This window comes from Rissa tridactyla, chromosome 3 (assembly GCF_028500815.1).
Source record: "Rissa tridactyla isolate bRisTri1 chromosome 3, bRisTri1.patW.cur.20221130, whole genome shotgun sequence".
Taxonomy (NCBI): domain Eukaryota; kingdom Metazoa; phylum Chordata; class Aves; order Charadriiformes; family Laridae; genus Rissa; species Rissa tridactyla.
This window is the reverse complement of record NC_071468.1, coordinates 42,531,721-42,555,427: the sequence shown is the minus strand read 5'-3', so window position 1 is coordinate 42,555,427 and position 23,707 is coordinate 42,531,721. Positions and strand designations below refer to the sequence as shown.

Here is a 23,707-nt window from a genome sequence, read left to right as displayed (position 1 = left end):
GCTTATGAACACCTCCGAGAGCAAAGCTTTTAATTGCATCCTCAGTAATTAGACTTTCTTCTTTATGGTGGTGCTCTGATGGAAATAAGTTTTATTTGGCAAACTTCAAGAGCATGGATTTACTTTTTAGAAACCTGTTTTCCAGGGAACAGACTGCTTCACATTTCCTCACGAGGTTTTGATTTACTTATTAATAATTTTTGGTTTATTCTGTTTTCCCACCAATGCCTTAGACTGTTATTGTGAAGGGACAAATGTCCAATGCAACAGTAGTTCTGTCTCTTATGGAAATTACAGTGACCCTCATTTGCATGTACATACCAGCTGTCTTCTAGGCAGAGGACAATTATACCTTTCAGTTCATGCAGAAAAGCTTGAAATGAGGGAACTGGAATTGACATGGTAACGCTTCATCTCTTTTTGATCATTCTTCTTATTTTCAAAAATATATTTACAAGCTGAAAATTACCAAGAATATAGAAATAACAACTAGTGTACATGAAAAAGGGAAATTAAACTTAAGATTAGTGTTCCCACAGATTGGCTGTCATTGCTGCAAGAGTAGAAACACCTCTTTATTTAAACCAGTCTTCAGGGCAACAATTACAGAAATAATTTTCTTGTAATCTGAATGCTGCTTTTGAAAAATATTGTATTTTAATTGCATGCATGAGATGCATCAATTATGGGAATACCATCAGTCTTTTAGAAATAACATTCCTTATAGTGCCTCATTTCTATCTTTAAAAAAACCAAACCAGCTTCTTGCCTAGAGCATTAAATCCCATCTTGCTGTGCAGTGACTGCAGTGTTGTTCTGCATTTCTAACTAGAATCAAGTAAAATATTCCACAATGCTTTCGTCATCGATTTTAATGACAGCAGGTTCTATGCAGATGACTGGCCTACTTTTGCGCTATGTTGTGGTTTGGCTATGTGCCATTTGGTTTTCACAGTGATCCATATGAACTCTTCCATGGCTGTTTTAATGTAAAATGTAGGTGGCAAACAACTGGAATGGTAGGGACTTTGCATATTTTAATTTTGCTTTACGTAAGAAATAAGTAAAGTATGGTATTTCAAACGTGATGCATTGGCTAAGAATGTGGTGGGGTCGAACTTATGGGCATTTTGTAATTTAGGCGTCAGATCTATTTCTTTTGTGATGAGGACAGATGTATTTGAAATTGCAGTGACAGTAATTACAAGTTCTAGATTACCTGATGCACAGTGGAGCCAGGGCTTTTATGTTGTTGTCCCAGGAGGACAAGAGCTGAACCTGAATGAATAGGGTTGGCTCTCTCACTTCGTTGTGTGGCAATGAATAATTTGCACTAACATTAAGAGAGTATCTTAGTGGGAAAATGAAACTGATGTTTCCAAACATTGACATTAACTGAAAGAGAAGAGCTAATAGATTGATTTAATCCTGGCATTAATTTGAGAGCAGTGATTGCAAAGGAGCTAGTAAGGGTGTTTGTTATATAAACTGAGTATAAGAGTCCTGTCAGCTGCCCCAGATGGTAATTAAGGTTGACCCAGTCAAACCCATGCCCTTTCTAATCTCTGTTGGCTGGCTGTAATACACTTGCTGCATGAATCTCTTTCAAACAGATCATTTAGCTTTAAATTTCTCTTCAAAGATTTGTATTTGCCCTGCTGTAGCTGTAAACAGGAGACAAACAAACAAAAAGTCCTGGTTACCATAAAACAAAACCTGAAGTCACCCCCATGCTTGCGTGCTCACGGCTCTCTGATCTCCATGGAGTGCCGGCCTGCTTCTCACAAATCTCACTGTCATCTGCACCCACTTGCAGTTCCAGCGTAGCGTCTGCAGGCCTATACAAGGGTCTTGGTGACCTTTGTATATGTATGTGAAATGTATGTATATGTATAAGGATGTGAAAACTTGAAAAAATAGGACGAAAGTTTGTGTCTGAGACATAAAGCAGATGGTGTTAGATACTTTTTCAAGGTTTTGTTTCATTCTGATTCATGTGATAATGCACACAATATGGATTGTATCTATTGACATCCTGAAGAGACTATTTATTTTGGAGCTGTTATTTGACTACTTATGGTTTACTGTTACACTGATGATTTTTGTTAGCAGTAACACAAATGTGTCTTTTATCAGATGGCGGGGCAGTGCAGCCTCCTCTAGCTAAGGGAGCTGCCTAACAGCAACCCTTCATGTGATATGGGATCATGAGTGTTGCTAGTAAGCATCTGAAGGGAAAGATCCTCCTCTTTTTGCCTAGGATCCAAACACCAGGGGTGGGGGGAGAAGAGCTGCAATACTGCACTCCAACTACAGTAAAACCTGTTTGAAAATGGGCTGCAATATGTTATTGAAAGACTGCTGAGTGCTAGTAAGTTGCTTTCATGTTACTGTGCCAGCACTGCAATATGGGAATCGGAGCAACATGAGTAATGTCACGGGAATGCAGTGCTGCCACAGGCTTGTTTTGATGGGGTCTCATGATTAATGCTTTGATCTTTATCTCGAACTTCACTGGGAGTACAGTTTTTGGTCATGGGGTTGAGTGACTGCATCTCTTCTCCTGAGCAGCTGCCCTTTTCTGAGGTCTGACCGGCAGCCTGACGTGTGTCTGGAGTAGAAATGTGTTGTCCTGGATGCCTTCTGGTCTCTTTTGGTGTGCAAACAGGGAAAGGAAAAGGGACAGTTTATAGCTGGAGGTCCATGCATCTCTGCTTGGATCCGAGACATAGTACCAGTATAATATCCATCACACGTGGGATCTGGCTAGAGCTGGTCATTAAAGGACATTGTGTGCTTCAGTGATTTAATTTCTCTGAAAAGAACAGTGGATTATTTCAGTGGGAATCATAGACTCATAGAATCATTTAGGTTGGAAAAGACCCCTGGGATCATCGAGTCCAACCATCAACTCCACTCTACAAAGTTCTCCCTTACACCATATCCCTTAACACCTCATCTAAATGACTCTTAAACACATTCAGGGATGGTGACTCCACCACCTCCCTGGGCCACCTATTCCAGTGTCTGACCGTGAAGAATTTTTTCCTAATGTCCAGCCTAAACCTACCCTGTTGCAGCTTGAACCCATTCCCTCTTGTTCTATCGCTAATTACTTGTGAGAAGAGACCAGCACCAACCTCTCTACAATGTCCTTTCAAGTAGTTGTAGAGAGTGATGAGGTCTCCCCTCAGCCTCCTCTTCCTCAAACTAAACAGTCCCAGCTCCTTCAATCGCTCCTTATATATAGTTATATATATATGAGTAGTTATATGGAATTTAAATTTGAATATATTTCTTGTATGTAATTGTGCTTTATTATTTGTTAAAATATTTAGAAATTATTTAATAGCCTGGAGGGGGGTGGTTTGTCCATTGGGTTTTTTGTGGGGTTTTTGGGTTTTTTTTATTATTTTTTTTTTTTTAAAACTGTGCATAGGCTGCCTCTTTGCAGAGAAAGCTCTGTTCCTTGAAGCAGGCCTCACCTTTTTCTCCATAATAAACTTGGAGTTGAAAAGCATCTCCAGGAGTATTTTAGGCTGCCTGAATATGAGGGATCAAGCTCTAATGTGAATCGTGGTGAATGCTAGTTAGCCAAGGCATTTTGTTTGTACTGTAGTTTAACCGAGCTCAGGATATGGCCAAGTGTATTCCTTATAAACTACTCCTGCCAAAATTTGGACTTACATAAGGAATAGTGGTGATGAAGCGCATATGTGTAGGTGTTCCTGTGACTGTGGCTTTGATTATTTTTAGGTACATTTAAAAGCATCATTCTGTAGCGGCTAGGTGGAATACGAAAGTTTCTGGAAACTTACTTTTAGGCACACAATTTATCTTTTGAGGGGATGAGGTGAGCTGATACAAAGGGAACAGGGCAGAAGCAGTGAGAAGCTGTGAAAGGAACGCGATGGAAGGATGTGAGGGCTTTACATTGTGTCACCTCATTCCTCCTTCTTCATATGATAATACAAGGCCAGTTGCATTTCATTAAGTGTTTTAGAAAAGACAGAAAAGTGGGTTCAGGAGCTGTGTCACACAATTTTTTCCTTTAAGCGGCAGCAACTTCCTGCATTCCTACATTGCAGTTCATGTGAAGAAAGTTAGGGATCACAAGATGGTCTGTGTTACCATGAGTACAAAATGACATTTCCTTATTTTATTTCCATATTGCTGCTGTCCAGAATAAGTTTCCTTCACATTGACGGAAATGGCTAGGCTTTCTGACCACGAATAGGAAGTGGATTATGTTTTCTGATGCAAAACCTTACTCAGTTCTCGGATAAATACAGAACATGACTTCTTTCATCTGTAGATACACAGATGATAGAACCCATTAAGTCAGTTAGCAGTTTTGCTACAGTAAGAAGCCATGCTCATGGGATTGTTTGTATGTGTGCATAAACAATGTCACAGTTGTAAAAGTAAATCCTAATATACATAAAATTAAATGGAAATATATACATACAGAAGAAGTACAAAAATGTCTGACAATTTAATCTTCTTGGTATGTTGACATATGCAGCTAAATAGTGGCAGGTAAGCCTAGTCACAAATGGAATTTATCATTGAGACATTCTTATTTGTCAGTAAAAGTATGAATTGTTTGGTCTCAGGATCTGTATGAAATTAATCAGGAGCACCAGAGCTCTGAACTTGGTATGAATTTGAATCAGAAGGAAGGATAGATAACTTTACTGTGGAACTAATTACAGGAGGCAGCCTTCATTCTAGACTTTATTTGATGCCAAGATCTGGCTCAGATGTGCTGTGAAGATACGTAATAGGTAGTACGTATTCCTCTTCCTTGCACTGATAAAGAAAAAATCACTGTACAAAAGAACTCAGTGCTGCAGTAACAGTATAATTAACCACACTGACATCTGCTAACAGTCATGGAAGAAAAGGTGGTTTTCATTAAAAAAAACGGGGGGAGGGGGAGGGGCAAAACCAAAACATTGTCTTCATAATAGAGGGCGTGTATCTAAACACTATTTTGTCATGCAAAGAGTCAAGGCAATACAATGTGCTGAGAAAAAGCTGAGGGACATATCTGATTACGTCTACGAAAGAACATGAAGGTCCAGTTATAGCAAGGGAGATGTGCTTAGGTTTTATTCAGATGAAGTCTAGAAGAACATCTCTGCACAAATATATGGATGTGCATATATATTTTTTTCATGGAAGGTAGTTTCTAATTTTCTGCTTTTCCTCTTTCTTCATCTTACCCGTTTTTATTTATGGATACAAAGAAGAAAAGCTTTTGTACATTGTGATAGTTATTAAAATATCAGCAGTTACTGAAGTTGGAGGAGCTTGTCAGAGCTTCGGTGCACAGGTCCTGGAGAGGAAAGAAAGCTAAGGCATGCTGGGACTCTAATGAGTAGGTTGAAAGAAATTTGTTATTTGTGTCCCACTTCAGAGGCTTGCTAGTTCGGTTCAGTTGTGTTTTGTGACCTGTAGCTGCTTGAGCAAATACTTGGATTTACTTCTAAGGTAGAGATTGTCCAGACTGTATTAAATGTCAAATGAAATCTAGAACCCTTGGGAATAAAGAAGTTTTACAAAATTGGCTTTGTGTGTGTATCAGTTTGGACTGACAAAAGATGCTGTTAGTAGTAGCTGCCCAAAAAGACATCAGAGGAGCTTCTTACTTTAAAGAGCTAGGCAGAAATAATTGTAGCTTTCCAGCAGTCTGTGAGAACCTGGCATGGAATACCGCATTGACATCGCAAATCACCACAGAAACTAAAAGGGTAAAGACGGGCAGAATTAAATACTTGCTGAGAGGAACCTAAGCACCTGGAAGACACAGTATGAAAGTTGCCAGAGATGCATACAGTGTCTTAAAGATTCAGTAGGCAGACACGTATAGATTATCTTTATCATAACCTGCTATAATTAGGAAAGCTTTAGTAACATACTTTTATAATCTGCAATAATACTGCATTAGAACCTGAAGAGGTGAAAGGAGACATGCCATATAATGTTGTGGGAGGGTGCACCTTGTTTATATTTTTAGAAAGACATTTTGTACTATGTACCACAGCTGTATCATAGTTGGAGAATTGTTTGGTATTTTAAAACTTCAGCTTTTTAAAGATATTAATGACATATAAGATTTAGTCTTACCTTTCACTATATATATATAAAATATATATATAAATATATAGAGAGAAAGGTAGGGATAAAAGCATAGTTTAATACTTTGTGTCAGCTTATCCTGGTATACATATGTCATATATCAGAAAATTCAGTGTGGGGGAAAGGTGTAAAATCTTAGTCACTGTGGAAGCAAAATTTCAAGGACCTTAATGCTCAAGTTAGGGAGACAGAATGCCTAAGAGACTTGCTAATCTGCAAGAATTCTAAAAGCACTGTCACAGGTCATCACAAATATATTTTGAAGCTCTGGTGACAGCAAAGTTAGAATACCTGCTTTTTAAAAAAGGTGTAATATTGTTGTTATTGCAAATAATCCAGACAATTTTAGTCTTCTTATTTTGACTGCAGCAACAAGCAAGGTTTTGAAACGAATCTTGAAGGAGGAATTATAAGATATAATTAGGTATTGGGTATATGATAAAAGGGTAAAGAAAAATGGAACAAAACACAGCACGGTTTTTAGCAAAGATCAGTAAGACTGCATTGATAGCTTTTATGTACAGCTGCTTTCTAGACAAAGCCAAGAGTGGTAGGAAGGAGTTCATCTGGATTTCCGTAGAAAATGGCAACACTGCAAATCACTTACACAAAGAAGAAAATTATTGGTGGCTTTGATAAGGAACATTGTAGTGTTACTTCTCTTCCACCAAAGAGCAACAGCTTCTTTTTGGTCTATTTCTACCTAGTGATATGATAGCCGTGGTCAGGCTGTGGAAGTTTATTCCATGATTAATGCAAGAGTGGAGCTGGGTCCTGACCTTTGTCCTGACATTAGTGTTTGCAGGACTCAACCTTTTCATCACCAGGTGAAATCTGCAGTAAACTTTTGTCTTTCTGTATTATAATACAAATTTCAAAATTAAGAACTGCACTGGCATTATGAGTTCATTTATCAGGACCAAGGTTTGCATTAATCAGTTTTTGACCTGTCTCCTCCTGCCTTTTCCAGCATGATTTGTGCAAGTATAGCATGTGGTTAAGTAGTCTTTTAACAGGTCATTGGGGGTATGCTGAAATTGGTGTTGTTGCCATGTCTCATAGCCAGCACAAGTGGAGCAAGCTGTTTTAAATACAGCTGCTTGATTCGATTATGGGATACTAGGGATAAAGAGTGAGATGGATTGGGTTTTTTTTTTTTTTTTTGAAAACTGTTTGTAACATCCTTTCTGGGGTGGCTTTTTACTTCATTAAATCTGGGGTCTTTCCTTGTCATCTTTATTTTTTTGGGAATCCCATTTTCAATTTTTTTGCCAGAACTCTGTTTTTTCCATCCGGGCGTTCCTGGAAGAATTTCAGTGGCATTTGTACGAGGTGTCACTTTTGCCCTGTGTGCACTGTGGTGGCCCCAGGGGTGGCAGCAGGATTGTCTTGCCAGCAGCAGCTTGTGCCGTTGCTTCCAAAAGGGAGCACACACACATGTGCTCCCTGGCTTTTTTGGGGATGTCTTGAACACTTGAAGCTTGCTACCATTATGTGAGTCTCTTTCTGTAACTGCATAGTGGGCTGCTTGTTCTAGCTGAGCAAGTTGAAATCTCAGTGATAGGGTTATTGAAGCTCTCCTGCACAATCTGGAATCTGTTTAAATGATTAGTGATAATTGTGGGGATAAAATAAGGGGCTTTCTTGAGTGGCACAGGGGTTGATACACTGTGGTTCTAACTTAGAGCTAGCCAAGAGTTTTCATGGAAAATTTTTAAAAGTCAAGAGGGTACTAAAAGATGGGACAGTATAAAGGGAGGGAGACTGAGATGCCAGGGGATTCAGACAGCTTGGCAAAAGTAAAGCATGGTGTTTACTGTGACAGTCAAATACAGGACTGTGGATATGAAATCAATAATTGATAGTTTTATTCCACTTGTTTGGGGAGTCTATGAATGACGTTAATCCATCAATCAATTCCAAATCACTGGAATTTAATAAATATGTATTTCTGACTTTGAAATTACACTGAACTCTGTGTAGACAGGCATAGAAAACTGGGAATGCAGAGAGAGATAATGTTGATGTATGTAATTTTCCTAATTCTCTTGTTTAGACAGGCTTTCTGCTATTGACTTCTGAACTTAAGATGATACGTGAGTTCGGTTCATGCCATCCATGTGAACAGTCAGGAACTCTGGAGACAGAAAATCAGAAAAGAAAGGACAATCCTCTCGGGCATTTCCACGCATCCCTAACTTTAGTAGCATTCTAAATACTAAAAAATATAATATATCAACAGAATAAATATTATAATTTAATATGTTCTATATAATATGATAATATAAACTTTATGTATATAAAGAAATCAATATATGACCTCTGGGTTTTTTTCCCTTAGAAACATATATATGTGTACAAGCAGTGAATGCAGATATTAGCTATTACACTGATAATAAAACCAAAAGGAAATAGGACAGAATTGTAGAAATATATAACCCTAGACATTGACAAGTTTTGTCATTTTTATCGTGTATGTTGCTTGGAAATTAGACTTACGACATACTTTACTTTGTGTTTATTCATAGCGGAAGGATTCAATTATTTATTTTATTTTTTCTTTTTCTTGTGAAACCATGTTGTATATGTAGGCCTCTTGCTTGGTGTCTTTTCCATGTTTTATGTAACCAGGCTGTGAGAAAACTGTCATGTGGTTTTAGGAAAGTATCTGTCAATGAAAATTCAATCCCTTTTAAAAAAAACCCAAACAAACAAAAAAACCACCCCAGCCAAAACAACCTCACAGGATGAGAGATCTGGAACAGTTTCTCAATCTAAATCAGTGGAGGATTAGAAACTCTGCAGTGAAAAAGAACAATAAATGAAGTCTCTAATCCTGGAATATTGGGCATAATCTCCCAGGTCAGGCTTCAGGCAAGCAAGACGCTAAATTCATTTGTTATTTTTTTAGTGCAAATGTATGCTTAATATGCATTTATGCAGGACTTGGGCTTCTTATTTGAAGAGAAGATGAGATGACTAGAGTACTGATTTCCAGTTCTGTTTCATTTCTGAGGTTCCATGTGCACTTTTGAAAACCTCTTCTTTCTCAGCAGTCACATGTTACGTATTATATTTAGGCTGACTGGTACAGATTAGCTGAAAAACTTGAAACGCTTATGAAATGAAAGGAAATATTAAAGAAATGTAATACTTTTGATCCTTGAAATATTAATTTTAGATGTGGAATAGTAGTTAGTGCTTTGTATATTTGAGAACTAGGAAAGTATATTAAACAGTAGGAAGGTGGAAATGAAATGTGGTTGATTTGCCCCTAGGAAATTGTTTGACAAGCTTTTGCTGTGTAGTTTGGGGAAATACAATGAATGAATAAAACTTGTAAAATATTTAAGAAATGACGTGTAGTTGCAATTACTAGCTCATTTACAGGTAAGCATATATGGAAGTCTTTGCAGTATTTCTGTCTCTCGGATATGTTTGTCCTCTTCCGACATTTTGGGGAATGTTTGGTGCTGCACAGTTCAGGTGTTTTGCCAGATGATTTAGGCGTGATTCAGCTGTGACCTTGATGGTAGTATATGTAGAAAAGGAGACAAGAAAAAAAAAATGGAAGGAAGGAATGCTTTAGGGATATATGTGGCAGCAGATATCTGAACTATGATATTTCTTAACTTTTGAATGCTGTAGAAATCAGCTTTTCTTTTTATCCATTTTCTGCTCTTTATTTTTTGTTAAATTTATATTACTGTGTTCATAATTGTAATCCTTTATGGATTGAAAAAATGTAATAAGACTACAATTGCCTCTTTATATTTTGCAAGACTAACAGAAAACATATTCTAAATGGAAGTACATCACTTTGTCCATCTCAGTCCTTTTCCTTTTTTTCCTGTCTTAACGCCCAAAAATAGAGCATTGCCTATAGTAGTTTTGGCTTCAAAGCTTATGAAATCTCTTTGCTGTGTGAGCATTTATAATCTCACTGAATTTGGGGGGGAAGGAAGAGTAAACTGGGGAAAAGAGGGCAAGCTGATTTCAGTTTTTGAAAATGTAAGCAGTACGTGCATGAGTCACTGTTAACCCTTGACGTGACTCGGAGCAGGCTGTTCAGGACTGGTATTACACTGAATCCGTTCACTCTGCATTGGGGAAAATGAAAACTGAAAGTCTGTCTCCAGTCTGTATAGGGTAAGATGTGCAGATGCAGCTTCTGTACTAATGGTGGAAGTCTGGTGTAGTGCTCTGACTGTTAGAATTGCGGGAGATGGGCAGAAGGGGGAGCTTTTGGAGTATAACTCGTTTGAATCATTAGTCTCAACCTGTGCTCCCTGACAGCTGTGCCCCTGGGCTTTTGCAGATGCAGTGTAAGGAGGATAGGAGACACATCTTTAAAGATAAATGTGAGTTTATAATAGCATGATCATCAGCAAAACAATATTGCGAGCTCTGCTGTAGTGCAGGGCCTCACTGCATGCACATGTGGCTTTTTAGTATGAGTGTGAATACTGTAGTTTTCTCCTCTTTCTCTCTTCCATTTGTCCCTCTCCCTCCCCTCAATAATTAAGCAAATCCAAAGCCAACAACAACATGCTGATGGTATTGCTAGCTCGTAAAGATTTTATTGCTCTCCTTATTGCTCCTTGAAAGGTTGGTCTTATAAGCAGATTGGACAGAAAAAGAGCTATAATGTGAATTCGTTGAGTTGGGATTTCCCTGTATTTCTCTGTGGACAGTACTGAACATGCTTTCATCGTTCAATAATTCCATAGGCAAACATGCATTTTGGAAGAGCATAGATCCTTATTTTTAGTGTCTGCTTGAGGAGAAAAAAAGGTTGCCCTGGAATAGAAGGTAACTGTAATAGAAAGGCCCAATGTGCTTCCTTCTAAAATAGGCAACCTCTCCCATCAAAAGTGACTCATAGTCCAGGTCATGACAGATAAGGTAGTTCTGATTACCAGTACTGATGGCCAAGGTCTGTAGCAGTTGGGGCCATATGGAAGGAGGCATAATACATACACACAGACACCTCTCCAGGCCAAGGAGAGTGGGATTATTATATTAAATTATTATATGTATATTTTATATATATAATAATATTTTGCAAAACTTCATTATTATATTAAATAGCATTTGTAGAATGACTTTTGAGGTAGGCTTCCTTTCCTTGCATTTGAGTAAATATGGTTGCAGTAAGTCTAAAATTGAAACCGGTCATTGAAGAATGCAATTACCTGCATTTTTCAAAAAGGGAGACAGTATGAATGGAAAACGTACAGGGACTTGTGAATTTTAATTCTGCAGTGAACAGCTTACATGTTCTACAGTTTTTGCCAGAGGTGGTTTTGATGAACAAAGTTACTCAGGTCTTGGTCATATTAATAGGATGAAGACCTGTAATGTCATACAGGAGATCATAAGATCATAGTGCTTCATCTTAATGAGGATGGGAGGAAGCAGCAGATGACATGGAGGTGGGGACATGGAATTTGGAAGCTGAGCCAGCAGACCTAGGCTGAGCTATGACAGCCGAAGTATCACAAAATAGAAGACCAGAGTACCTGACACTTCCAAACTTAATTTCATGTTCCCATTCTTTTAGTTAATTAATTGTTTAATCCTTTGTAAGAAAAGAAAAAAGAAAAGTCTTTTTATCCCTTACTGGGATTTAATAAGTCATTCTAAGTTCCTAAAAAATAACTTATGAGTTTATAGTCGCCTTATTTGCTGCAGGGTTTTGGCAAGATCCTCAGAATACTGATTTGATCTCAGGCTGAAATGTAACTGTGGTTCTTCTCTAAATCAAAACTTGATATGCCTCCCATCCCCCACCAAACCAATACTTAGGGGAAAAGTAAGAATAGGTTCCAGGAACTTTATGACCTGGGATTTCTGGGAAGAAAAGTTGTTTAAAATATAAAAATGAGAACTTTTTTAACCTTTTAGGCAAAAAAAAAAAAGAGCTGAAAAATCTTCGTTTTTTACTATTTTCATGGCATGTAAAGATAAACAAGAGAAATTGCTTATTTTGCATTTCAATCCCTGTAACAGAAACCAGTTAATGATTATGAAATCATTATTCATTTAATTATTCCAGGTCACTTGCAACCGTCTTCACCTATTGAGAACAGTTTCAGGTATTTACCTCATATTCATAACTTACATGAGGTGATTAATGATGTCTGAGGACATCATTGCTGGATTTTATTATAAACCAAAGATGAAAAATTGTAGCTCAAAATCTTGCAGTTGAAGTTGACTGGAATTCAGCCTATGCATTAAATATGGCTGTGATTTTGGCTTTGCTGTTTGAGATAGAAGAGATTCAGGGATTAATATTGTACAGTCAATTTCATGCATATAGACACAAAGTCATTTTAATATGAATTAATTCCAGGCATCTGTAGTGCAGATAGATGGGGTGGTGGCAAAACATTTCTGGTTCGAAACAAAAGTAGGTAAAAGCCTGCGGAGGCCATAAAGAGGTATTTTGCTATACCTAAACAAAAATATAACCTTCATCTTGCCCTGAATCAAAATCATAAATGTGCAGGGTTTACCTCCTCACTCCTCTTTAAGGAAAATATGTACTGTCCTTTTTATAGCTTTGGCTATTTTTTATGTTTGATGAGGGGTGGGTGGTTCTGACACTTGTAATGATGATTCAATTTGATGATAAGCCCCAGCTGGTTAGGTACACAACTTCAATGGCCTAACAGTCTGTTCTAAATATCTTGCCCAGTAAGTGCTTTAAACATATAACCCATATATTGTTGGTACAGAGATTTTTTTCACAGCTGTTCGCAGTGAAGCTATTTCTGTATGCGTTGAAAATTCAACTTTTTTCAGCTTGCATTTGGTAAAATGTGTTAACTGAACTGGAAAAATATATTTCTGTAATTCAAATTTCTGTGTCTTTTCCTCAGGTCGCCATAGCAATTGTAAGGAACAGGCAAGCTGTGTTAGAGCCCAGCTTTATCCAAACATTATTACCTTTGTGTTGAGAACCTTTATTTTTTTGACTCAATGTATATTTGATGGGAAGGACAGATTAGTTGTTGTAAAGTTAGTTTGAGTTAAATGATTGATTCTTTTAGGTCAAAGTACTAGCTGATATCATTAAATAATTTTTACTACCCTATTTATTCCAAGACTGATAATACACTGGAGAGAATGCTTCAGGCCCAGATGGACAAAATAAAGTAATGCAGAGTACAGTAAGAGAAATTAAGTTCATTAATGACTTTTTTACACATATTCTATATTGTCTGAATGCTAAAGTAGGTTTAGGCAGTAGTTAATAATCACTAAGCAACGACAGTTAATAGGTAGTTAATAACCACTATACAAATTAAACTGCAACTGAATGGCAGCTAAGATTCTGAACAAAGTATTTGATCTTTAGCAAGACTCTTAAGTGCTACAAAAATTAGCAAATGAATCGGTGGATTAAGGAAAAAAAAAAGCCTCATTTCCTGTTTTTTCACTTACAGGTATTAGTCCTGTTAATTAGGTTAAAGCAAAAAAGGGGAGGAGGAGGGGCTATTTTGCTTCTGGATGTCTAGGAGAAGACTAGACATGAAGAAGACAACGTGACAAGATGATTTAAATGTTGAACCATCCAGACAAAAAAAAAATTAGATATATCAAGTCTGACATTCAAAAATCATGGATAACATTTGAATATTTAATATAGCATGAAGGAGTAGTTTTCTTGCATAGTCCTATTTTTGTTTGTGTGTGTGTGTGTTCAGAGTGCTCTTTCTCTGATGTATTTTCTTATTATTTTTCTTCTGTGCATTTTAGATAAATGTAAAGTATTGACATCCTCATCACTTGCAGTCTCCCGTTTAACGAGACAGATTTCCATGTTGTTGAACTTTACTCAGTGATATAAGGCGATACTATGGTCATATGATGTCCTTTCCCCAGAAATGCTAGCAGAAATGCTACGTATTGGTACTCTGGTGCCAGTGTGATGCCAGTCTTGTGGTCTTATTTTTTTCTAAAACTTGCTTATATAGCTTAACTTCAATATTTATAGCGAGGAGAATTCATTTATTACAGTAAGAGGGTAGTAACTAGGGTTTTTAGTGGTCTTTTACAGCACCACTAAGCATTGACAACTACAATCCCAAAGAAAAATTACTAAAATCACAAAAATGTCCGTCAGCAGATAGCTCCCTATTTGTGCGTTGCTTCCATGGTTTCATACTATTGCCTTTCGTCATGTAGGAGATAGCTGTACGTTGCTGCAACCATGGGTACATTGTTAAAAATCACAGTCAGTAAGAAAGCCTGTCTTCAATTAATTAATGACTTTGAAGTTTTAACAACTGAACTGTATCCTTAGCTAAATAGAGGGATATGTTGAATAAGCAATTATGTTATCATCACTGTGTAGGTGGTGAAACCAAGGAACAGAGGCAAACTAATCAGCAAACATAACAAAACTTGTGTATCTTACAAGTTTATCTTCTGGCTTATCCCCTTCAATGTACTGTGTTGTGTCTAACCAGAGGCTAGGAAACTTGGCCTAATAATTCAGAATTATCAGATCTTTAGATGTGGAGTGGAAAATCTTAGAAATAACTTCTAACATTTTAATGTATTTTTTTATTTTAGGCTCTATTGCCATGTGAAGTTAAATAATACAGAAACTTTGGGTGAAATGTCACCTAGAATATCCTTTTTAAATTGCATCCAGATGTTTTAAAAAAAAAATCTTTTTAGTATATTCAGAAAGCCTGGGAAAATTTACATTTTGAATAAAAACCAACATTCAAACAGAAGTCTTACATATGTATGTAAAAAACAAGTATTATTATTATTGGTTTTATTATTATTACTACTTTAAATTACACTAAAATGTTTTCTCAATGCACTAGGTGTTCTGGAAAATACCTTTGTCTTCCAGTGAGTAGGTGAAAAAAACCAGACTACAGAAACTGATTTAGGTACAAATTGTATTTACAGCTAGTTCATATTAAAACATGAAATTAACTTATTACTTCGTCTGCCTTTTCTCTTCCAGTAGATCTTTTTCATATCTTTATTTATATCCTGTAAATCTGAACTTTGGCATCTTTTGAAATTTTAGAGCTTAATCAAGCAATTTAGTATTCCTACGATGTAGACGTTTCTACAGCCTGCGTAGATACCTATTTTTTGTAGTCTCTTTCTGGCTAACTGCACACAACACAAAGGTCTTTCAAACCGCTAGTATTGTCTCTTGTAATATACTTTATAACATATGCCCTCCTTTCATGCTCTGGTGAGATAACAAAGAAAACACTTTGATCATGAAATCTGGCCCTGTAATAGGAGTAAGTCTCTCTTCTCACTCTTCAAAAGTTTTACTTCTCTGAATTGCTGCTTGTGGCACTGCATTTTAGTTTGGAGCACTCTGCTGCTCTGGAGCTGTACTAAATACAATTTTAAACAGAATAGTTATCAGGGTGGGATTGGTTTTTTTTTTGGTTATTCTTCTTTTATTGAGAGTTTCTTTAAAGAAATAGAGCACAATTTCTTAAAGACTATGATCATTTTATGATTCAAAAAACAAGGGCTTATTCCAAGAGTTGGGAGACTTGATTCTATAATAACTTCGTGTGACACCCTTGGAAAAAAGTTACTTCATTTCTTGGTAATATCTCAGTTTTCTCATCAGGACAATTGTATAATATAAATAGATGGGAAATTGATGCCACAGTTGCATCTCATGTTTGTTTTTTTTTTCCCCTACTCTGCAGTGCAGCCAATGCAATGCATATTTTCTTGAATATCTTAACTAATCGGGCTACAGATCAACTCAAATTATGGCATAGAAATATTTTATATTAAAGACTTACTATCAGGTACTCTTCTCAAGAATTCTTTTTTAATTTCTTATTTATACTTCTGAAAGTAGAGATTTTCAATAGATGATGTAATGCCTTAATCTTTGTGTCCCGTAGATAGCTACAAATTCTAATCGATCTGTGTCATCACCTTGGCAGGACGAACTCTGCTGGAAAAGCTCTTCAGCCAGCAGGAAAATGCACCACAAGAAGAAGCAGAAAAACTATGTTCTCGCATTATTGCAATGGGTCTTTTGCTTCCATTCACTGACTGCTTCAGAGAACCATGTAATCAGAGTGCCCAGCAAAGCACACCCACTTTTGATGTAAGTACTGAAAAAGTTATCTTTTGTCTGTTTCATTAAGCAGGACATGATTTATCAATGGCTTATCAGTCCTGAGAGAGTTCAGTTCGTCCTTTTAATGAAAATTGCCTTTATAAGACTGGCCAGCTATTTTTTCTGAGCTCAGGTGTGTACACTTTTATATCTAAGTAAGTCTAAGTTTTAAAAGGTGTGATTTCTTAACTTTTTAATTCATGTCTTAGTCTGCTATACTGTTCTTTATCTGTTGTTTTGATGAAGTCTTTTTCTTTGAATAAAAGCATTCTATAGGACGAGCAACATTTCAGTCCAATAGCTGCTTCACTAAAATTATAAATTAAAGGAACAACAGAAAATAATATGTCACAAAACTTTACAGAACCCAAATAGGATGTCTATGCTAGATAATTTTTTGCCCCTGAAAAGACTTTTGATACAAAATAGTGCAAGAGTCCATGCAAATTTGCTGGCATTCCGGCTACAGTTTTATCTGCACCTTTGGGCTATCTGACCAGAGTGCTGTTATTGGTGGTGTTTGCATGCTGTTACAAAACTGAGGTATAGACATCACCTAATGTACTTCTCCTTCCTTTTGGACAATGAATTCAACATTAGGTTGTCTTTCTGTTGTGTGATACTGTACAACCCATGAAATTTGACAGTGAACTAATTTTTATGATCATTGCCATTAAATTTAATCTTTGACACTTCTTTGTACTGGTTTATGTGACTGAAGGTAATCAGGGTTTTTCTCTTCTCTAACTGACTTCAAAATAATGTACAAATATTAACTAATCTGCTTAATACCTTACTGGTATAGTTAATATCATCCCTGCTCTACACATTAAGCTGAAGCTTGGTTAGCAATACTCAAAAAATGATTGGCATAGGTATGAGAGGATATGAGTCTTTTTAACTCTTTAGATCTTTCTCATCTTCCCTGAAGAACAGTTTAACACAACTGGTGAAGGGAAAATAGGTAGAATAAATTTATCTGATGAATTCTTAAAACAAACAAGCTTTCCTAGATAACCGAGCTTATCTATAAAATCATGGTCCTCTAACAATAATTAACTTTTATGTTTGTTTGGTTTTTTTTTTTAAAAAACCCCAATGTTTAAAACATTTTCTAACTGCTTTTTGAAATTAATTGAAAAATGGAGTGTGACTGTAAAACTGAGGTTATTCCGACATCTTAAAATCACACACCATCTGAAAGAGTTTATGGTTAATATACTCAATAAAGTTACTGGAAAAGATGTGTTTATTTTTCAGGTTGTTTAAAACAGTCTGGCAATGTTTTCAGTTCTGCTTTTACCATATATTCAGCTAATCTCTTCTTTAGAGTATTGAATACAATGTTCTTTTTAAAAAAATTTGTGCTCGCTTATAAAGAGAATTTTATCAAATTAAAAGTTTGGAATGAAGCAAAAGAGGCTCTTTTGTTAACTGGTATACCATGCTTTCTCTGAGTAAGAGAATTACTCTAGTTATCTTTCATTGACAGCATCCAACAGGATGGACTTTTTAAAAAGAAACAGTAGCCTAGCCTAGTGCCATGTGAACAGTGTGTCAAAGTCAGCAATTTAAGGTGTTGCTGGTTTAGCAGCAATCTTAATTTGAATTGGACTACCAGTAAACCACAAATGCTCCGTTACTATTTTTCTATGTAAGTCCCCTAAATAGATCGTGCTCCTGTAAAACAATGCCAGAAATGGTGTGAAGCACTGTGTATATGTACGCAACTAGTAGCGCGTCCTACTTCAAAGGAGCGTATATCTGTCTTGAACACTAGGATCTCAACAACTGAATTTCACATGGCACATAGTTGAGAGCTGCTGCTATTGAATTTGGGAATATGTTTCTGCTTCAGGGCTCGGTGATCACAGTACAGGAACATCTACCTGTTTATTCATTTACATGCCCTACAAGGGTGAAAATGTTTAGAACTTGCAGTATACGTTCTAATGGCTAAGAACTTAAAAATTTGGCTTCTCCTTAGCTGATTTTGCTTTTTAGAGTGAGTGAATGAAATATCTTACAGAAAATAAATGCTAATAGTTATGTAAGGAAATGAAACAAGTAACAATTGAAAGCATGAAAAACTTATGTCGATGCTGTATATTACTTAAAAAAGGACAGGTAAGATCTGTGACTCCTGTCCCCTCTTGCATCTCTCTCCATGTTTGTACTTTGCTTTTTCCTTATTTTGTTCTTCTTTTTTGTTTGTTTGCTTTTAATTCATTACAGCAGTATTTAATGTTGATCTAACCATTGATTTCAAAGACAGAGGAATTAGACTAGCCTTAAGTAATACTTAAATTTCACCCATCTAGAATTAGGAGATACATCATCTTTCACCGTATTCCAAAATTGGGAGCGCAGCCAGTCCCATATTCTTCCTTCATCTCTGAGTTCATCAGATGTGCCTCCAGTTCCAACCTGGATTGCCTCCAGTTTGGCTGGTGTCCTTTTCACTCAGCTGAAACTGCCATCAACAAAGCTCCTGTAACCCTGTCCTGGTCCCAGGCAGGTTTGTCTGCCACCTCGTTGTCCTTCCTCCCTGCTACATGAAGCTCTGGTGCTTGCTTGTTTCTTAATGTTACTTACTTGGCTGTTTTGATTTTTCTCTTAGTCTGGTTCTTATAAAGTCTCTTAGGTCACTCCTTTAGCATGTTTTTTTGCAGAATTGCCAACTTTTTTTCCACTTAAATCCTTCCTTGAATCCCTGCTTTTCTCCTTTTGTGACTGATTCCATGTATTTCTGAGCTTTAACTTAACATTTTTTCAGGCTGAATAAAATCCATGATTCCCCTTTTGCTTAAGTGTGGTCCCACAGACTTTGTTTTTTGAAGATGTTAGGTTACAGTTTATGAAAATAATTCAGTAAGTTTTGTTCACTCTCTGATCTATTGCTCATGGCTTGAGATGAATATAAACAGATTATTTAAAAGTCCTATTCTCTCACTCTGATCTCCTTTTCTGGATGTCCTCCAGTGAATCTAATTTAACATGGCTAATGCTGAACTCTCTGCTGTCTTGAAATGTTTGCAATTGCACACTCTGATTATATTCTTGTCTTCTTTATTACTCATGCCCGGTGGTCACTTCTAGTTCTCCCTGTCTTATAACTGTGTATCCAAATCTTGCGTCTCTTAGTAACACAAAAGATATCTGCTTTTTTCTTTCTTCCAAGATATTCCAGGCTTGATGTGGGTCTCTGCCTCACCCCATTAAATAATTGTACACAAAGTCATTTGCTGTTCTCATTCTATACTATTTCTTGCTCTTCCACGCTCTCTGTCTGCAATTAGGCAATGCATTAAGAATACAGACAAATTTCACAGCTCCGTGGTTTCTTGGGCTAGTATTGTAATGGCTGCTGGGAGCCAGTTTAAATTAAATTCTTAGCACTCGTATTTCTGGTGTAGGTTACACTTTGTGGACATGATGCTTACTCCTTTGTTAGTATATGGCAAACATGAAGGACCAAAAAAATATCCAATGAAAGCATAAATCTTCAGAGAACTAGCAGCTGTCATCACAAGTATCCTGAAGATGGTGTCCAGTTTTCAGAGGCTTATAACTTGGTCAGATTTTTGACAAATTTTAATAATGATTGGAAATGGCATGCTCCTGAAGTATCTCTGACCTTTCTGTCAAATTTCAAATCATAGACCAAAGGATAGAAACTTAAAAACTGTTTTAAGAATTTAGGAGAAAATTTTCATGTTCTATCTTGGCCCGTTTTATCAGTTATTTCTTTCGAAACAGATTGTGGCAGATGCCCAGAATAAAAGATTAGTCTGAAAAATTAAAGTTGAACAAAGCTTTAAAAGTAACAGAAATAGACAGAGTTGGGTTTTTTAAGATGTTTTCTGTTGAGAAGCAATGGAAGCTTTTGCTATAGCTCTTCCTACCTACTCATCTAATAACATAAAGAGTATCTTAAAGAGCAAGTAAATGTACAATGGCAGATTCTCTGTCTAAAAATATGATGCCCTTTTTGCTAGTTTCCTGTCTCCTGGAGAGGCTGCTAGTTATTGCCTCATGGATGTCATGACTTCTTACTTGTCAGGCTATCTTTACAGCCTTTCATTCTTCTGCTAGTATTTTATAAAAGAAAAAAAAGAGGGTTTAAAAATGATTTTTAAAAAAAAAATGGCCAAGGAAGTAAATGCACAATTTATAGAAAGATAGATTTTTAACAGTTGTGTTCAAGAAAGTTTCTAAAGTTTCAAATTAAAATAAAATATCGTCTGACTGAATGATATGTAAGAAACTAATGCTTTGTGAAAAACTCTGTCAGTCCCAAATGATTGTCTCGTTATTAAATATGTAGTGTTAATAAATAATTGTATTTCTGTAGTGCAGGTATAGTCCTAAGTTTTTTAGTGTGTTACCTCAATATATTATCCTATTAGAGTAAAATAAACAGAAGGCCAAGCTGGCTAAACAGTGCATCTTTGGCAAGTATGTAACCACAGGCAAGTTTTGCAACTACTTGTTGGAGGATCACAATTTTCAACAAGTAGAGATCTCATCATCTGCTTAGCTCCTCTATTAATGATGTATCACAGGAACTAGGAGATAGCTGTCTTTGGAGAGCCATCAGTAGTGTGTGTAAATTATACACACTTGCATTATAATTTAAACTGTTCATACACCAGTAGAACAAGCTGGCATTTTCCTATTAATGCAAGGCAACTTTATTTAGCTTCACTGGGCTATTAAGAAATACTGACTGTACGTAGTGTTTGCATTTTATCCAGTAGTTGCATTTACTAAACATTGTCAATGTCTATTCCCTGATTATGACTTCCTCTTTAGGATTTTCCAGTTTGTAATGTGCAGTCTTGAGTGATGGGTGGTTTTTTCCTTTCATAGCAGATTTCTGCTTTTTTTCTGATAAGCTTTCCAAGTAGTTTTGTGTATTGTTTCTGAACATTACATTGAAAACACATTCTCAGTGAAAACTTGTGATAGAGGCTTTCTATTATCATTTTGCAAGTGCTTTTGAGAAGAAAACTGAGCATACCTTTGTATCCATACTATACTCCTTGTTTGGGGAACTTAATCTCTACTGCATACTGAAGGGTCCAACAACTACTTTTTTAATGTGTCACTAACCAGCAATATGTTCTTCCATATGCGTCTGAACTGCATGCTAAGCTTTCATCTTTATTTCTGGTGTCATTTTGATTGGGCTAGCTCTCTTTACGTCTTTTTTCAGTGCTTTTACTGAATGCTTGAGTACTGCTGTTAATACCTTCTTGATTTATAAATTATTTCAGCGTATTCTATAATGAAAGAGCTAAGCGGACATCTTCTGGAGGGTGTCTTTCTTTACTGTGTTATGATGTGATTTTATACACAGGCATGTCTGACAGTTTGGAATAGGGACTGCCTGATGTGTGATTTGTAGTTACGATGTCTGACTAGATTCTCATCCATTTACGAAGTAACACTTCCACAAGGAAGCAGAGCGCCAGACAGCATAAATGGAAAATGCTATAAAAATGGCTGTTTTCCTGTTATCTCTTGGACACCTGTGGTGATGCAAATGCATTTTAAGGAAATGAAGACACTGCTTGCTTTCTGATGAGTAGTAGCAGATGGTGGGACTCTGCAGGTCAGCTGGAAAAGGAGTTAGTGACACGAAGACTTTGCTTAATTTTAACTTATTTGCACTGTTTATGCCAGTCTGAAAATTAGTAGTTAAACAGATTGCAGACAGACTCCTTTCTCAGAAGTCAGAGAGCCAAAATACCAGTGATCAGTTTCCAAAGAGCAACTTTCCCAAGACTTTACTTCAGCTAGGAGAACTTCTGTTCCAGCAGCAGCACGAAGCTGGCAACAATGCAGCATTTCTTCAAGAAGATTTTCAATGCTCAGGAATAAAATGTGTAAGACTGAATGTACGCCCATCTTATGAAATTTGTCATGGCGGTATATTGGGGGTCAGTAGCAAATGAGACTTTAAAAGTTAACAAGGGAAAATTATGGACTAGAGCAGAGAAAACAGATTGTTCATCTGCTGTCTTAATCTTTGTTTGTCATGTAGGTTGCCATGGCAGTTGAGTTTGGCTAAATCAAAGCCCTCATGTCTCCTCTTCCTTTTCCGTTGCCTAGTCATACTTTGTGACACTTTATCTTTTGTGGTGAGCAGCTCTGCATATTCCTGAGAGTAGTAAAATGGAAACAATTGGATGATCACTGGGCTGAAGTATTCCTATTATGCTGTTTCCTTGCTTCCTTTTAAAAATTATTTTAGTTGCATATTTATTTTGTAGTTGTTACATCTGGCTCTGCAGTCTTCTAGCCTTCTCTCTTTCTTTTTTCTTTTTCTTTTTCTTTCTCCTTTCCGATTACTTGTGGTGATGCTGCTGTATACATGTTCAACTGAGATATTTTATATGTAGGATATTGCTAGGTTTTCATGCTTCTTTTTGTAGAGAACATTGCTTACCTGCTTGATATTCTGAAGTACTGCTTCAAGAGGCACATACTGGGTATTAAGTTTATACCACCTGTTTAAAATTTTCAGAATCATTGTGCACAAAGTGAAGGCAGTGGTCACCCTGTAACCTGAAGAGATCTTTTATTTTGTGACTTTCTGTACACTTTCATTGCCTTCTGTTCTCTTTTTTAAGAATGGCAGTCATAACACAATGTCTTTTTTTCTAGTTTGGAATTGAGAATACAGTGAGAGTTGAATTTGTATGTATTGCATGTCTCTGTGTTTTCAAGAGGAAGACTTTACAGCAGTAATGATCACCTTTTCAAATGGAACAGAGGTGAAAGGAATTTTCTAATTAAATAGATTTCTTTGGAAACTTTGAATTCTTCAGAATCCAAACTTATAGCAGGCCAGTGTCAGTGGAAACAACTCCTGATGGAGAACCTTCTTGCCTTGGCTTAGAATTTCTGTAGAGAGTGAATGAGAAGGGATGCAGTGTCAGGTGGTCTTAGTAACAGCTGATAACCTAGTGGTCCTGGGATGTGGTCTTCCAAGTGGGAGTTCAAGTTAGATGTATAAAGAGACTAGATCTTGAGGTTCTTCTGTTTCATAAAAGGCTAGCCACTGTTCCCTCTTCCAAGGAAAGTTTGTTGTAAGCTCACTGTTTTAACTTAGTAAGCTATATTAAAAGTAGGAGTTAGTGGGGAATGAAAAGACAAAGAAAATAACTCTGGAACTGAATGAGAATAGATGTGGAAACCTGAAATTTTGTTTCCTGGTTTCCTTTCCCCATGGGCTATTGGCTCTGTTGGCCTCTGATATCCCCAGAATACAATGTTGAATCCTGAGCAGTTTGATGTGATCAAGCAAGTTTGTTCTGTTTTGTTGAGGAAGTGGAAGTAATTTCATAGGAAAGAAATGTTTCATGTTTTTTTGACACTTGTGTTTTTAAAGGAATCGTTGAGGCATATCAGTCTTCT

The 23,707-nt window shown here is 36.6% G+C and overlaps 1 protein-coding gene across 1 annotated transcript in view; it reads left to right on the top strand.

Moving 5' to 3' along the window:
* The window catches only part of FMN2 (formin 2), a 177,298-nt gene that overhangs the window by 19,538 nt on the left and 134,053 nt on the right, over positions 1–23,707 (top strand). The window contains exon 4 of the mRNA XM_054197192.1: positions 16,104–16,270. Within this exon, the coding sequence (XP_054053167.1) occupies positions 16,104–16,270 (167 nt within the window). The remainder of the gene's footprint in view (positions 1–16,103; positions 16,271–23,707) is intronic.